This window comes from Pelophylax lessonae (assembly GCF_965119305.1).
Source record: "Pelophylax lessonae genome assembly, chromosome: 5".
Classification (NCBI taxonomy): Eukaryota; Metazoa; Chordata; class Amphibia; order Anura; family Ranidae; genus Pelophylax; species Pelophylax lessonae.
The window spans coordinates 67,975,862-67,993,056 of record NC_138772.1 but is presented as its reverse complement, the minus strand read 5'-3'; the positions used below and the strand labels follow the sequence as shown (position 1 = coordinate 67,993,056).

General features: G+C 42.1%; 1 protein-coding gene across 1 annotated transcript in view; it reads right to left on the bottom strand.

Annotated features, from left to right (window-relative positions):
- The window catches only part of LOC309556052 (macrophage mannose receptor 1-like), a 161,324-nt gene that overhangs the window by 15,687 nt on the left and 128,442 nt on the right, over window positions 1-17,195 (bottom strand). Inside the window, exons 22-25 of the mRNA XM_082258344.1 lie at window positions 11,478-11,644; window positions 10,665-10,767; window positions 6,559-6,791; window positions 938-1,103 (exon numbers count right to left, since the gene is read on the bottom strand). Coding sequence (XP_082114470.1) covers window positions 938-1,103; window positions 6,559-6,791; window positions 10,665-10,767; window positions 11,478-11,644 — 669 coding nt within the window. The remainder of the gene's footprint in view (window positions 1-937; window positions 1,104-6,558; window positions 6,792-10,664; window positions 10,768-11,477; window positions 11,645-17,195) is intronic.

Below are 17,195 nucleotides of genomic sequence, written 5' to 3'. Positions count from 1 at the left end.
AAGGAAAAAAAAGTAATACTGTTTTATGGAAAACATATTAATTACAAAAATACTAATAATAAAAGAAATCCTAACTCTGCTCTAACTTAAATTTTCTGCATATAGTACTTGTTCCGAGTCAATGATGTATTGAATCCAGACACAGTCAAGCCACTATGGTTCTCCAGAGGCCAGCAATGGAACCCCTGTATTTCTCCCATAGCAGGTGTACTTTAAACGCTTGGCAATGACAGTCTGCAAATTAACTTTCCCCAACGCCATTTACTGAGACAACATGAATCTACCCTGCAACTAAAAGCCTGCAACAGTGTTCCAAAATCCTTTTCTTACTGACTGGTCTCACACTAATGACTGGGAACCTACAGGCTACTTGTTACAGACAGTAATATGTGAATAAGTATGGGGTACATAGTATCCCTACCCATTCACCAAAAAAGTGTAAAAAGTGAATAAAGACACAATACAAGTTTTTGACAATTTCTTTATTAAAAAAAAAAAAACTGGTCCCCATGTAGATCCATCTTCAATCATAATCCGCCAGTGCCGGACTCAAAAAAAAGGAAAAAAAAAAGCAAAACCTCTGGTCTCATTGAAAGCTCCCGCCATCTGCCTGCTCCACCGTCTGACATTTCTTATATACCTAAGGGGCGGAGTCACCCGATGACATTTTGAAAATTGGAATTCGGAATCGTTTGAAGATGAATAGATGAAACAAAATTAAACAAAACTAAACTAAATTAATTCCAAAATTAATTAATTAAACAAAATTAGTAACATATTGAATCTATCCGTATTTGAAACTAAATTAATTTTTCCGTTCTGCACATGTCTAGCTGTTATGCCCACTGACAGCAATTTCCAGCTTCTATAGAAGAAATTAGGAGGGTAGTTGCAGGTATATGGAAGCAGGAAAGCAAACACCTTGATACAATCTTACCGCTGGTTTGCTTGCAAACTGAAGCATAATTTTCATCACAGGACGCCGTCTTCCACTGGCCGTCTATATCAATGTAAACACAAGCTTTCTTTTTTTTTGGTTCTCCGGAAGCCCATTTAGTGTAACGAAGTCTCCAGCCATCAATCCATTTGAATTGATTGTTCGTCTGAAACCATTTGAAAATGAAAATGTTATGCTGGATTTTGTTGCAACCTTTGAACACTTGTTATCACCAAGCTTGATTGGAAAAGTTGTTTTTTTTTTTTTTGATAATATATTTGTATTTAACTAAAAGTTTATGCAATCAACACCACAATAGTAGGTAAATGTCAGCAGGTAACTAATAAAGTTTTGAATGGGCAAGAGAATATACAGGTGGCCAAGCATACATCATGTGAGTAACATACAGTAGTTACACCAAAGAAAACAAGAAAGAACATTAAGATGTTGAGGTTGAGGTCAGGCCAATCAAATTCCTCCACCCCAAAATCGCTCATCCATGTCTTTATGGACCTTGCTTTTTGCACTGGTCCAAATCGTTTGGTGGAGGGGGGATTATGGTGTGGTGGAGGGGGGATTATGGGGGGGTGGAGGGGGGATTATGGTGTGGTGGAGGGGGATTATGGTGTGGGGGTGTTTTTCAGGGGTTGGCCTTGGCCCCTTAGATCCAGTGAAGGGAACTCCAGCACAGGTGATGGTATAGGAGATGGTACAGGCATGGCACAAGAGATGGTACAGGCATGGCACAGGTGATGGTACAGGCATGGCATAGGAGATGGTACAGGCATGGCACAGGAGATGCAGTGCTGCAGGTATGGTGCAGGAGAATGTCCTGTACCTTGCCCGCAGCACTGCATGAGGAAATGCAGGGGCTGCGGAGGAGTCTCACTTACCTGTCGGTGAGGCGCCTTACATTTAAAAATGGCACCGACCAGCATCAACACGTCACTGCGCATGCGCCGCCGATGCGCAGGAAAGCCCGTACACATTCGGCTATTCCTGGGCAGATGGCGCATGCGCGGTGACGTTTTGGCGCCGGGCGTGCCATTTTTAAAAGGTAAGTGAGACCGTGACTCAAGTATAATCTGAGGGGGGCTTTTTTAGCATAAAAAAACATGCTGAAAAAGTCAGCTTATACTCGAGTATATACGGTAGATTAAAATTTAATAGAATAAAACAGAATTAATATAGCCATCTTCTGAAATTTGAATAAATTTGAATTTTGAATCAATTTGGAAATAACAAATATACGAAACAAATCCGATTATGAAACAAGTTTCGAAAACGATTCATTGTAACCTTACAAATATGACAAAACAAAATTATTAACTTATTGAAAAAATCGGAAACAAAACAAAACACAGTTTCCCATCATGCACATCTCTAGTGGGATCTGCAGACAGCTATAAACTTGAAGGTGTAGGTCAATGAAGAAGGAAGAGGGGAGATAGAGGGGAGATAGAGAGCAGGAGCAGTCAGATGCCTCCAGTACCTTCTATTTCATGGAGAACTATAGCAATGAGGATACATTTCCTAACACAGTTCATAGATATTCCCTCATGAGGTGTAAGTTCAAAGGCATCTGCTTCCCACCATAGACACAAGATGGTCTTCCAATCAGGGTGGAAACAGCAAGCAGTTGTCATCTCAGGTCTATGAATTGCTTAGTGCTGAGTAGTAATGTAAGATGAAACTTGTGGTACAGATTCATTTTCCTGATATATTACATTTAAGGCTCTATAGGCTTTTTTCACTGTTTTACTGCCTGTGTCATATTGATGGATATTTTTAGCTCTTTTTTTTTTTGGTGTGCAATTACTTTATTACCATCCTGAAATTTGATGTGTTAAATATTCATCAGCTGGGAACATATTTTGTGAATGATGTAATTTTCATGAACTAGCAGAGGATCAGAGGTTTAATAAAGATGAGAAAGAGTCAAGATGGAGTTGTAATTTTGAACAATCACCTCTCCAGTACCATAAGGCTAAAAAACGTCATTGAGTAGAAGTGAATTAGGGTAGATATCCCGTAAACATTTTGTGATGAATGTTCCCATGCCTGACCCAGTGCCACCAGCCATACTCATTATGTTGAAGAAACCACCCAAGCCCAGATGTTGGGAAAACTGTGATTTGTCATCATGTGTCCATTTACCAGACCGGGCTGGCAATGCTTAAGTCTGAGTAATGACTTTGGGCTCCATGTCAAGAAGCACTGCTCGACTTACAAGTTTTCCAGATTCAGTCTCTTCAAAGAATCTATCCTTGGAAACTGTCTGGTAATAGTAATTTTCTTTCTTGGAGCACAGTCCAATGTTATAGAAATCATTGTAGATGATGTCAAACAATTCATAACCAATTTGGTTTCCACGCTGGCCTAATTGCAATGTATTGAACGCCATATCTTTCACTTATCTGCAAAATGGGCCAGCCTGAAGTAATTTAGCAGGACTTCAATTGTTTGGTCATTTTTTATTTTAATTTGGTTATTGTTAGCGCTTTTGTCATTATAGCATAGTAAATTGAGCTTTTGTGAGGAAAAACCACTATGCTCAAAGTTAATAATTTGATCTCTTCTATACAGTATATCAGAAGTACCACAAGTACTGTATGTCACAGACACCACTGGGTGAGGGTCCTGGTCTTCTAGCATTAGAAATGTAGCACCCTCTAGTGTGCTACTAGAGTAAGTGTAAGCAAATTTATGTTTTTACTCATAGTTAACGTGTGAGTCTTAATTGGCGCATTGATTTACTGCAGGTCAGGCTGGATGACTCATACAGGCAGGTCTCTAGTGCTTCCCTCTGGTTCTAGAATTTTGGAGAAATTTCTAGAAGCTGGAGGGCGGAGGCCAGGAGGGTTAATTTGTATACCCAGGGGAGCTTGGCCAATCCCCAGGCAGTGGGTCTGGCAGGGAGGCTGAGCCAGCTCTTAAATATGGCTAAGTCATGCCAGCATGGGAGTATAGTAGAAGATGAAGTGCCGAGGAGAACCCATCAGTGTCCATGGCCCTAGAGGGGAACCCCTGGCCTTGGGGGGACTCTGCCTCAGGCTGGAGCTCAGGCTGCCTTAGGAGGATGCTGACAGCAGTGTAGTTTTAAAGGAATCTTACCTAAGAAGCAGCGAGAGCAAGGTGGACAGAGTGAGTACATCAGCACACTCAGGGACTTACAAGGGGAGAGACTGCCATATGTATCAAGCCTTTCAGGAAGACAGCGTGTTGCTTAATCTTTCCTTTCCCATGCCCTGGAAGATCTTTGGAGCAGCCGGGTGGGCTGGTGATGAAGCAGCCAGTTGGGTTGATAGTTTCTACAGTCAGCAGAGCTGGGATCATAGTCTACAGAGGAGTTGGAGATACTCCGGTATGCAGCCTACAAAACTTTGTGCTACTTTCTAAGGGACTGACAGTTCCTAGTCCTCAAGGGACTTTTGCATCTTTGATCATCAGAGACTGTCAGTGTTTAGGAGGAAGACAGTTTTGGAGCATATACATAGGGAGGTTTTGTTGAAGTCAAGCTGGGCCTCCCATCATTTCTATTCCCCATCCAATTTATTACCCCTAATAAACAACAAAAACTAAGCTCAAAAAAATGTTCCTTGTGTCTGTGTGGAAAATGCTTGTTGCCTGGCTGGGCAGGAGTGGGGAACCCAGTTATCTGCAACCCCTGTGGGGGTAGTGCTACAGAAAAAACAGCTGAAAAACAGGCAGATGTCCTAACCCCACCTTCTCAAAAGTTGAAAGAGTAAAACCTGCCTTTAACTTAACATATAGTTACAGCTGTGGCCAAAAGTTTTGAGAATGACACAAATATTATTTTCACAAAGTCTGGTGCCTCAGTTTTTATGGGGGCAATCTCCATATACTCCAGAATGTTATGAAGAGTGATCAAATGAATTGCAATTAATTGTAAAGTCCCTCTTTGCCATGAAAATAAACCTAATCCCATAAAAACATTTCCACTGCATTTGTGAAGAAGGCATCAGGGCACCCAAGAAAGTCCAGCAAGTGCCAGGACCGTCTCCTACAGTTGATTCAGCTGCGGGATCAGGGTACCACCAGTGCAGAGCTTGCTTAGGAAGGCAGCAGGAAGATGTGAGTGCATCTCCATACACAGTGAGGCAAAGACTTTTGGAGGATGGCCTAGTGTCAAGAAGGGCAGCAAAGAAGCCACTTCTCTCAAGGAAAAACATCAGGGACAGACTGATATTCTGTAAAAGGTACAGGGATTGGACTGCTGAGGACTGGGGTAAAGTCATTTTCTCTGATGAATCCCCTTTCCGATTGTTTGGGGCATCCAGAAAAAAACCTTGTCTGGAGAAGAAAAGGTGAGCGCTATCATCAGTCCTGTGTCATGCCAATAGTAAAGCATCCTGAGACCATTCATGTGTGGGTTTGTTCCTCAGCTAAGGGAGTGGACTCCCTCACAATATTGTCTAAGAACACGGCCACGAATAAAGAATAGTACAAAAACATCCTCCAAGAGCAACCTCTCCCAACCACCCAAGAACAGTTTGGTGATGAACAATGCCTTTTCCAGCATGATGAAGCACCTTGCCATAAGGTAAAAGTGCTAACTAAGTGGGCTGGGGAAAAAGACATAGACATTTTGGGTCCATGGCCAGGAGAAAAAAACCCCACAAGTTCTGACAAACTTCAAGCATTGACTATGCAAGAATAAGCTGCCTTCAGTAAGGATGTAGCCCAGAAGTTGATTGACAGCATGCCAGGGTGAAATGCAGAGGTCTTAAAAAAGAGGTGTTAACGCTGCAAATATTGACTCTTAAACTTAAAGCGGAGTTCCACCCAAAAGTGGAACTTCCGCTTTAGGGAGTCCTGACCCCCCGACATGCCACATTTGGCATGTCATTTTTTGGGGGGGGGAGCGGGTACCTAGTTTTGACAGGTACCCGCTCCCACTTCCGCTCGGAGCGCCGCGGCGCCCTGAGCGGAAGTTCTCCTCTCCCCCTCCCTCCCTGCAATCTTCTGGGACACGTCAGAGGTCCCAGAAGATTGCCGGCCAATCACGGCGAGCAGCGCGACTCGCGCATGCGCAGTGGGCACCCGGCTGTGAAGCCGCAAACTGTAACAGCCGGGTGCCCACAGCAGTGATGCCGGCGCCGTGGGAGAGGATTGAGGCTTTCCGGCGGCCGCATCGCTGGACCGTTGGACAGGTGAGTAAATGGCTGGAACTCCGCTTTAATGTAATTGTCAATAAAAGCCTTTGACACTTCTGAAATGCTTGTAATTATACTTCAGTATATCATAGTCACATCTGAACAAGAGATCTAAAAACACTGAAGCAGCAGAATTTGTGAAAATTAATATTTGTGTCATTCTCAAAACTTTTGGCCACAGCTGTACATGTAAAACTAATGGCTCATGTGGAAGTAAATTGATTGTAGTAACAAATCAAAAGAATCTTTCATTTCTCTGCTGCAGAATAGGAAATGAAAGGAGGCCTTTTATTTGCTCCTAGGGCACAATAATTGCTTTCTGTGTTACAGATAATGTACGTGGTGCCAAAAGAAACTCCACAATAAATTTATTTTGCTTCTTCCTCATTTCTGTTTTTAAAGTATAATTTTCTGCATATACACACACATTTTTTTTTTACCGACCTTATTACTGTTAAGCCCAATCCAAAAGGGTTCCTTAAATTTATTCAGCTGCACTCTTAGAAAGGAAGCCGTGTACTCTTCTAAAATGCTGGCAAGCTCGGAGTCAGAGTTTTTACACATTCGCCGCGCCTCATCCCACTTCATCTTCATTTTTTGAAGCGTGTAGATGGCATCACCAAACTCGTGTTGGTTTTTGGCTGATGCCACAGTTGGCACAAAAGGCAGATTGGGGTCTGAGGAGAAAATGACAATTACCACAATCAAATGAAAAGAAATTAGAAAAAACAAAAAACAATAATGGACCAGCACCAAGGTAGCAATTTAAGGAAGGTGGGAGAAGGCACATCAAAATATATTTCTAAATCTAATATTTGTTCCCCTATGTCTGGACTCAGAGTGCTGAGCAGAATCATAAGACTCTGCAGCTTCAGCTCCAGATCCCAACAAAATAATAAAAATAAAGGTCCGGTAACACTTATAGTGATAACGTCTCCATCCTTAAATCATTGACATAAAGAAAGGGGAGGTTGCCCTGGGACTTTAAATGAGGCGAACACAGGTGGCCACTCAATGGAGTAAATGTAATCTCAATTTAATGATTAGTGTAAAACATTACATCATGTAACATGTTACATAAAACGTTGACCAAGCCAGACAAAGGTATAGGCACAAATATAGTACATGCTTGAAGTTAGTAACTGTATTGTTGCATGGTTGTAAACAGGCATCTTAATAACTTTGACGCGTTTCCAGAGCAAACTGCTCGCTTCTTCAGAAATGGATGCACACATGCATATCTGTGAAAACACATATGCAGAAATAGTATTGTAACAACAATCCAAAAATTAGTTATTGATGATGTTTTCAGGGTACAAAATCCATGAAGGATCCCGAGTCAGGGACCCATACTTACAAGTTGGCCGGGCCTGGACAGCGAAGAGACACTGCTATAACCTACATATATTTATTGTAGTCAGTGATCATGGACATCTGGCACTTCATTCTACACACCCATACCAATTCCCAGTCCCGCATCCTCTCCCGGCTGGGTGTTTCTGGGTCACTTTCCATCAGCTCCCGGATCAGGCGTTCATGCCGCCACTGGATATCAGTGTCTCTTTGCTGTCCAGGCCCGGCCAACATGTAAGTATGGGTCCCTGACTTGGGATCCTTCATGGGTTTTGTACCTTGCAAACATCATCAATAACTAATTTTTGGATTGTTGTTACAATACTATTTCTGCATATGTGTTTTCACAGATATGCATGTGTGCATCCATTTCTGAAGAAGTGAGCAGTTTGCTCGGGGAAACGCGTCAAAGTTTTTAAGATGCCTGTTTACAACCATGTAACAATACAGTTACTAACTTCAAGCATGTACTATATTTGTGTATATACCTTTGTCTGGCTTGGTCAACGTTTTATGTACCATGTTACATGATGTACTGTTTTCGCCTCATTTAAAGTCCCAGGGCAACCTTCCCTTTCTGTATGTAACAGATCCCAACAAAGCACTTACTGCTTGTGCAGCCAAAGGTGCCCCAGTGGGAGCAGAGGGTAAAGTAGGAGCCAGATGGGGTTTCAGGTGGTCATGGTAAAATGGGCCCTCTCAATAGAAGGTAACAAACCTTAAGAGAGACTCTGCCCAAGTGTCATCAGGGAACACATACAGTATATGTGGAACATCTTTCATGATCTTTAAATAGGTTGTCCAAAGTTTTTTTCTCTACAGACTCATTCTGCTCTCAATCTGTTTTTATTGACAAAACGTATTAAAAAAAAATCTAGTTTTAAGTAAACTTTTCTGGAGAGAAATATGTTTTTAAATTTAATTGTTGACCTGAGTGGTAGGGATGTCGTGATGTCAGTATGAAGTTTTGTTAGTTTAAAAAAAACTCTGAGATGGGCATCATAACAAGCGCACTATACAGGGATATGGGAATTGGTATTGACATACTCACACATGTTGAACTGGATGGACTGGTGTCTTTATTCAACCTCACCAACTATTTAACTATGTTTTGAAAATGTCAGTTGACTGGCCTTTATTGACACACTACCTTTAATACTTTTTAAAGGCAATTGCACTATCATTTTATATCAGCTAAATACATTCTAGGTGCATCAAAACAAAGCTTTCTTAGTGTTTCTCCTTTAGAAAGCAGCCACAGCCTGAGTAGGACCTTTGCTTTTCTTGTGGAAGCAGTGATCTCTCTTCAGAGATCCGGCAACTACCTCCTGCTAAGTCAGAGCAACAGCACTTTACCCATGAGAGTGTAGGCCATACCGGTTCGATTTTAACAGTGGCTCTGCAAAATCTCAAGGAGATTGGGAATAGTTCAGTGTGGTGCTGCTGCAGTAACCATTTAAAGTCCAGTTGCAGAGAACAGAACTTGTATTAATGTTAAAGTTCAGCAATACAGGCCCAGCATGAATGCACCTGACTGGAATGTAACAGGTAGAGGTAGAATGCTGCCTGGCCGGTCCATGCTCAAATGGGGAGGTGACTAGGAAGTCTAGCATGTTATTATCCTTTCTTTTCTCACCAAAAAGCCTGGGAGTCAGGGCCCTAAATAGGCTCTGCCTGACCCAAGATAGCTGCCAGAGTGGCATGGGGCGGCAGTATCTAACCAGATAGCTTCCCCAGTGACCCAGGAAACCATAGAGGAACCATGTTCCTCTTGACTTCCCCTCCAACTGCTATGCCGCTGCGGTCAAGTGCCGCCTACAGTGGAGAAAATAGACTGAACCTGCCTACAAACTGGGGTCAACAAAAGGATTTAAAAGAGTTAACATTGATTAATCACTTGCCGACCGTATAACTTACATATATGGCGGCAAGGCGGCTCAGCTGCGCCAGATCACGTACCTAGTATGTGTTCTGACACTTCTAGGTAGGGGGCGCGTGCGTGCTGCTGGCGGCCTGGATGTGCTGTGATTAAACACAGCAGATGTCAATAACCGGGTGCCGGGCAATGGATTACCGATGGCACCTGGCGATCGTCATTAATTTTCACTGCACAGGACTCTGCCTATGTAATTACTTCTCCTAGTAAAAGCACTTCCCATAGTACACATAAACACTGGCTAGGCACACATTTATCACTTTTATTGCCCTAGCTGTTTAACCCCTTCCCAGCTAATGCCATTATTACAGTGACAGTGCATATTTTTAGCACTGATCACTGTATTAGTGTCACAGGTTCCCAAAAAGCATTAAAAGTGTCAGTTAGTATCTGAATGTCTGCAATCCCGCTTTAAGTCGCTGATCGCCGGCCATTACTAGTAAAAAACAATAGATACAAATAAAAATATTCCATAGTTTGTAGACACTATAACTTTGCCTCGCATCAATCAATATACGCTTATTGTAATTTTATTTACCAAAAATATGTAGCAGAATACACATTGACCTAAATTAATGAAGAAATTAAATTTTTGATTTTTTTTTTTATCGAATATGTTTTATAGTAGAAATTAAAAAATATTTTATTATTTTTTTTCTTCAAAATTGTCTGTATATTTTTTTTGTTTATAGCGCAAAAAAATTGAAAAGCAGTGGTGATCAAATACCACCAAAAGAAAGCTCTATTTGTGGGAAAAAAGGACATACATTTTATTTGTGTACAGCATTGCATGACTGCACAATTGTCAGTTATAGTAACACAGTGCTGTATCGCAAAAAATGGCCTGGTCATGAAGGGGGGGGGGAATCTTCCAGAGGTTAAGTAGTTAAGAGAGATTAGTTCTGCTTTAAGCATTACAGCCAAGCAGCTAACATTTTCAGAAGGTGAGCTCAACCATGTAAGTCTCCTAACAGCTGTCCTTTAAATGTTCAAATCATTTTCACAAAGGGGGCACAACCTAACAGAAAGGACTCGTTCACATGGGGATGAGGCAGAACAAACTCTAAATATAGAACTTTGTACCAGTAGAATGGAGACACAGAAGTAAATGTAACCTGCACCCCACATTGTCTCTAGCCATAGTAAAAACTGCCTAAGCAGCAAATGCAATAGGCTGCTTAAGAAAGAAATAGGAGATTTTAATAGCTTTAAAAAAAAAAAAAATCAGTTCTGTCCTTTTTTTGCCATGAATCAGTCCTACCTTTAGATTTTTGGCATATGTATCCTTTATCCAGGTCACAATCCTCTTCTTGCCAGGCCCCAGCGTCCAACACTGATCCTTCTTTCATAGACACACAGTCAGTCTACAATAGAATGGTATTCTGAGTGTCATTAAATCCACATAATTTAAAACTCTGTATTACATGCTGTTCATACTCACTCAGTCACTATGAGATCTGTTCTCTATATACTGCAACTCTCCTGTCAGCGGGGAAGTAATAGATTTTCTTTCCCCGCAAAGCAGGGAAACCCCTTCCCAGCCAGTGTCATTAGTACAGTGACTTTGCATATTTTTATCACTAATCACTGTATTGGTGTCACTGGATCCCAAAAAATTTCATAAATGTCAGTTAGTGTCTGAATGTCCGCCACAAAATCACTGACCGCTGCCATTACTAGTAAAAAAATAAATAAATAAAAATAAATAAATAGTTTGTAGGCACTAAAACTATTGAGCAAACCATTCAATATAGACTTATTGGGATTTTAGTGTCACTTTATTGTCAGGTTATTGTTGTCATATGACAACACTTACATATGTAAATTTCTTTGTTTTAATAATGAGCAGAAACAGCAGAATTCACAAGTTAAAGATGTTTGTATATAATGAGAGAATATTAGAACAGTATGACACCATCATTTTAATTTCAGCTTTGCAGTTTCCTGTGTAACCTGCCAGCTCAACTCAAAATGTATGGCGCGCCTATTAAATATTAAGCCCTTATATCCTTGGTAGAAAGTTTCAAAGTCATTCCAAACAAGCCTGGTTTATCCAACAACTACTACAACTCACATCATCATCATGGGCATAGACATGGCTGCCGGATGGATGACCTTTGGCCCAGTTAGTATATTGCACTCCACTCTGGTCAGTCCATAGAAACTTGTGCTCTCCATTAACATCATTCATCCCAATCCAGACATCAATCTTCATATGTTTCATGTTGTAAGTCAAGAAGGCTGGAGGAAAACACAGATAAAATATTAGGAAAGAGGAAGTGTTGAATACTGCAGAGTAACTGTGTGTGACTGAGGAGTAACTGTGTGTTGAGAAATTAGAGTCAGGAAGCTAGTTACCAGCTAATTAGAAAGAGTTACATTTCCCAATCCCCACTAAATTAGTGGATACAATGCCCGGTAGGTGTGGAGATGCGACTCAGTGCACATCTTGTGGCATGTATGCGTTCCTCGATCATCCGATTGAGGGCGAATACAGCTGCACAAAATGTAAGCATGTTGCTTCCCTGGAAGCTCAGTTCCTGAATCTAGGGAAACAACTGGCAACACTGAGAAGAATCTCCATACTAAAGGAGAGTTGGGAACTTACCTGGCAGGTGTCTGCAGGGGCCAGTACAGTGGAGGGTGGAGATACAGGGGTGCAGGCCCCTTAGCAGAGTAGTTGGGTGACACTTAGGAAGGGTAGAGGGGAAAGAGTCAAGGAGGCTGTCGCGTGATGTTGGAGAAAGCAGTCAGGGACCAGCATTGTTGCGTGATGTTGGAGAAAGCAGTCAGGGACCAGCATTGCTGGAGCAGAGCAACGCCGCTAGCTGCCAGGGGAAGAACTCCATCAGTGAGGGCGGGAGCGAGGCTAAGGGTAAGGAAAGACAGGATCTGGTGGTAGAGGACTCAATTATTAGAAGGACAGAGAGGGTAATCTGTCACAAAGACCTTAAGCGCCGAAGTGTATGTTGTTTACCAGGCGCTTGGATTGGGCACATTCCGGATCTGGTGGACAGATTAATGGATGGGGCGGGGGTGGACCCAGCTGTCATTGTACACGTGAGTACCAATGACAAAGTTAGAGGAAGAAAGAGAGTCCTAAAACATAATTTCAGGGACTTAGGAGCTAAATTGAAGAGTAGGACCTCCAAGGTAGTATTCTCGAATATACTACCTGTACCTTGAGCCACGCTAGAGAGGCAGCGGGAGATTAGGGAAGGTAACAAGTGGCTGAGGAGCGAGTGAAGAAAAGAGGGGTTCGGGTTCCTGGAGAACTGAGCCGACTTCTCAGTCGGCTACCGGCTCTTTAGCAGGGACGGACTGTACCTAAATCGGGAGGATGCAGCCCTACTGGGAGAGAAGATGGCTGAAAAGTTAGAGGGGCTTTTAAACTAGGTGATGGAGGGGAGGGTCCAGATGTACAGCTAGCCAGTGGGGAGCAAGGTTCAGCAGGCAATATTGGGGGCATTAGCGGTAGGGTGACCAGAGATACCAAAACCCAAGGTAGTTAAGTTGACAAATCCAAAGTACAGCCTCATACTATCTAAAAAAGGTATAGTATGCGACCAGACAAAATGACAAGGTTAGTATACCAATGCTAGTCTGGTTAACAAGATGGGAGAACTGGAGCTGCTAATGTATGAGGAGGATTTCAATTTTGTGGGAATTTCAGAGACTTGGTTTGATAGCTCTCTTGATTGTCTGCCAACCATTCAGGGGTATTCTCTTTATCGCAGGGAGGGTAAAAAAGGGGAGGGGGTATGCCTGTATATCAAGAACGATGTACAAACGAATATGAGGGACAATATCACCAACAGAGCTAGGGAGAAAGTGGAATCCTTATGGGTAGAGCTTCAAAGGGACGATACTAAGGGGAAAGTAATATTGGGCGTATGCTACAGGCCCCCCCAACCAGAGGGAGGAGGGGGAGGTGGAGGCGGATCTCCTATCATAGCTTGGAATGGCGGCTAGGATGGGAAATGTCATTATAATGGGGGATTTTAATTATCCAGATATAGACTGGGCAGAAGGAACTGCGCATTCGTCTAAGACTCGCCATTTCCTAAATGTTTTGCAGGACAATTTCATGGGTCAGATGGTGAATGCACCAACGAGAAACAATGCCCTACTAGACCTACTAATTTAAAAAATAGAGACCTGATCACGGATGTAGAAATACGATGCAACTTAAGAAACAGCGACCATAGGTCAATTAGTTTCAGTATAAATCACAGAAATGGGAAACACAAGGGTAATACAAAGACACTGAATTTCAAAAGAGCCAACTTCCCTAAACTGCGCTCTTTGCTAGACAATATTAAATGGAATAGAATCCTAGGAACAAAGAACACTGAAGAAAAATGGGAGTGCTTAAGGAGCATACTAAATAAAGGTATTGGCCAGTGCATTCCAACAGGGAATAAGTTTAAAAGAGCTAAAATAAACCCTGGGAGGCTAAACCCCAACGTAAAAATGCATATAAAAACTAAAGAAAAGGCCTTCAAAAAATACAGGGCTGAGGGGTCATTGACAGCATTCCAACATTACAAAGAATTCAATAAGAAATGTAATAGCGCAATCGAGGCAGCTAAGATAGAACACAAAAGGCACATAGCGGAAGAGAGAAAAAAAATATTTAAGTATATAAATAGTAAGAAAGTGAGGCCAGAATATATTGGCCCCATAAAGAATGATGAAGGGAATCTGGCTATAAAGGACACAGAGAGGCAAAGGTTCTGAATAAATTCTTCTCCTCAGTCTTTACAAAGGAAACGGGGGGATACAGTAACCTAGACTGTAATGTTAATGTTAATAACACGTCACAAGAAGCATCTCATGGTTAACAGAATACAGACTCAGAATTACCTGAAAAATGTAACATAAATAAGACATCGGGACCTTAAGGAACTCAGCCAGGTGATAGCCAGACGATTGTTCCTAATTTTTTGGACAGTCTACTGACGGGAGTGGTACCGGCTGATTGGAGAAAAGCCAACGTGTCACTAATATTTAAAAAAAGGGCCAAAATATATCTCTGGGAACTACAGGCTGGTTAGCCTAACATTAATAGTCTGCAAGCTATTGGAGGGGATGATAAGGGACTATATAAAAGATTTTTGGTAATAAAAATGGTATCATTTGTAGTATTCAGCACGGATTCATGAAGAACCATTCTTGTCAGAGCAATCTATTAACTTTCTATGAGTAAGTGAGCTGCCATCTAGATAAAGGAAGGCCTGTGGATGTGGTGTATCTGGACTTTGCAAAAGCATTTGACACAGTTCCCCACAAACAATTACTTTACAAACTAAGGTACGTAGGTATGGTCCATAGGATGAGTACCTGGATTAAAAACTAGCTTCAGGGGCAAGTCCAGAGGGTGGTGATAAATAGCGAGTACTCGGAATGGTCTGGTGTGGAAAGTGGGGTCCCCCAAGGATCTGTCCTGGGACCAATTTTATTCATAAATGATCTAGAGGATGGGATAAATAGCTCAATCTTAGTATTTGCATACTAAGTACTAAGCTAAGCAGGGCAATAACTTCTACACAGGATGCAGAAACCTAACAAGAAGGCATCTACATGACTAAATGAGGTTTAATGTTGGAAAATGTAAGGTAATGCATTTGGGTGCCAGAAATACAAACACAAAGTTATCCACTAGGGGAGAACTTGGGGAATCTAAGATGGAAAAGGACTTGGGGGTCCTAGTAGGCAACAAGCTCAGCAATGGCATGCATTGCCAAGCTGCTACAAGCAAAGCCAACAGAATACTGGCATGTATAAAAAAGGGGATTCACTCCAGAGATAAAACGCTAATTCTTCACTCTACAAGACTCTGGTCCGGCCACATCTGGAGTATGCCGTCCAGTTTTGGGCACCTGTCCTCAGGAAGGATGTGCTGGAACTGGAGAGAGTCCAGAGAAGGGCAACAAAGCTAATAAAGGGAATGGAGGACTTCAGCTATGAGGAAAGACTACAAGCATTGAACTTATTCTCTCTGGAGAGGAGACGCTTGAGAAGGGATATGATCTCAATGTATAAATACCGCACTGGCGACCCTAGCATAGGGAACAAACGTTTCAGCGAAAGTGAATTTAAAAAGACATGCGGCCATTCACTAAAATTAGAAGAGAAGCGGTTTAACCTTAAACTGCGTAAAGGGTTCTTTACCGTCAGAGCGATAAGGATGTGGAATCTTTATCGTAGTTAGTAGACGCGATAACCTTTGCGCAAACCAATCAAAATACGCTTATTGCAATTTTTTTTTACCAAAAATATGTAGCAGAAAACAAATTGGCCTAAAATGTAAAAAAAAATTGGATTTTTAATTTTTTTTTTTGGAATGTTATATAGCAGAATGTGAAAAATATTGTTTTATTTTTCAAAATTGTCGCTCTTTTTTTGTTTATAGCGTAAAAAATAAAAATTGCACAGGTGATCAAATACCACGAAAAGAAAGCTCTATTTATGGGAAAAAAGGACATCAATTTTATTTGGGTACAGCATCGCAAGACCGCGCAATTATCCGTTAAAGTAACGCAGTGCAGAATCGCAAAATAGGGCCTGGTCAGGAAGGGGGCAAATCCTTTCGGTCTTAAAGTGGTTAAAATAAAACAACAAAAACAACTACATACCCCTTGAATGATCATTGACTGAGCTAAAGAAGTAAAGTGTTAATCTGTGAATGCTAACGTTGCTAACGGTAACCCAGGGGGACCCGAGAGTGTATTATGCAGCAGTCCTCAAGGGGGCAGTGCTACAGGTGCATATGACCTTCTTTTAAAGTATATAGTATTGGATACAGTTGAGAGGATTTAGAACCTTGGTCTGGTTTTATTGCTGTCTGTGCCCTTGTGAGGGAGATTCAACCTCTCTATCTGTCCTGTTTACCATGATCATCGAAATTGAAAGGAAAAAAAAAAATTGGGTGGTCACCAAAACAGTAATATAAGTGAAATCCTCCAACAGGGACACTGGTTCTGGTGATCCTGCTGACACCCCGGGATTCCCTCACTTTGGAGGGATTTTCTTTCACTTCTGGTTATGGCTATGGAACAGAAAGTGAAGGGAGACACAGATGGTAAAAAAAACAGACAGGGGTTATAAACCTTCCTCACTCTGTCCAAAATGAAAAAAAAAAGTTTCTCTTTGGTTAAACTTTAGTATACATTAACCTGCTTCAGCTCTGATGTGAACAAAAGCCTGTCAACGTAACCACTTGCCGACCGCCGCACGACTATTTACTGCGGCAGTCAGCCCCTACTGAGCCCCTACGTCGCTCGTCCACGAGCCTCTAGGGGTAGAGCGCGCGCCGCCGGAGGTGTGCTCCCGCCCCCGCTCGATCCCTAACATCCCCGCGCGAGTGACCGGCGGCTCCAATGTCCACTGGCCACTCGCGATCTCCCGCTGGAGGGGGAGAAAGGCAGGCGGCTGATGTAAACAAAGCCGCCTGTCATTTTCCCTGAAGTAATGACAGAGGCTATGCGATCCTGCTATGTAGAATCGTATGTCTCTGTAGTTACATCACTAGCCACACCCCCCAACAGTTAGAATCACGCCCCTAGGGATACATTTAACCCACTGTTCACCAATAAAATTAACCCCTTCCCTGCCAGTGTCATTATTACAGTAACAGTGCATATGTATAGCACTGATTACTGTAGTAATGTCACTGGTACCCCCAAAAGTGTCAAAAATGTCAGTCAAGTGTCCGATCTGTCTGCCACAATGTCGCAGTCCCGCAAAAAAAAATCGCAGATCGCCGCCATTACTAGTTAAAAAAAAAAAC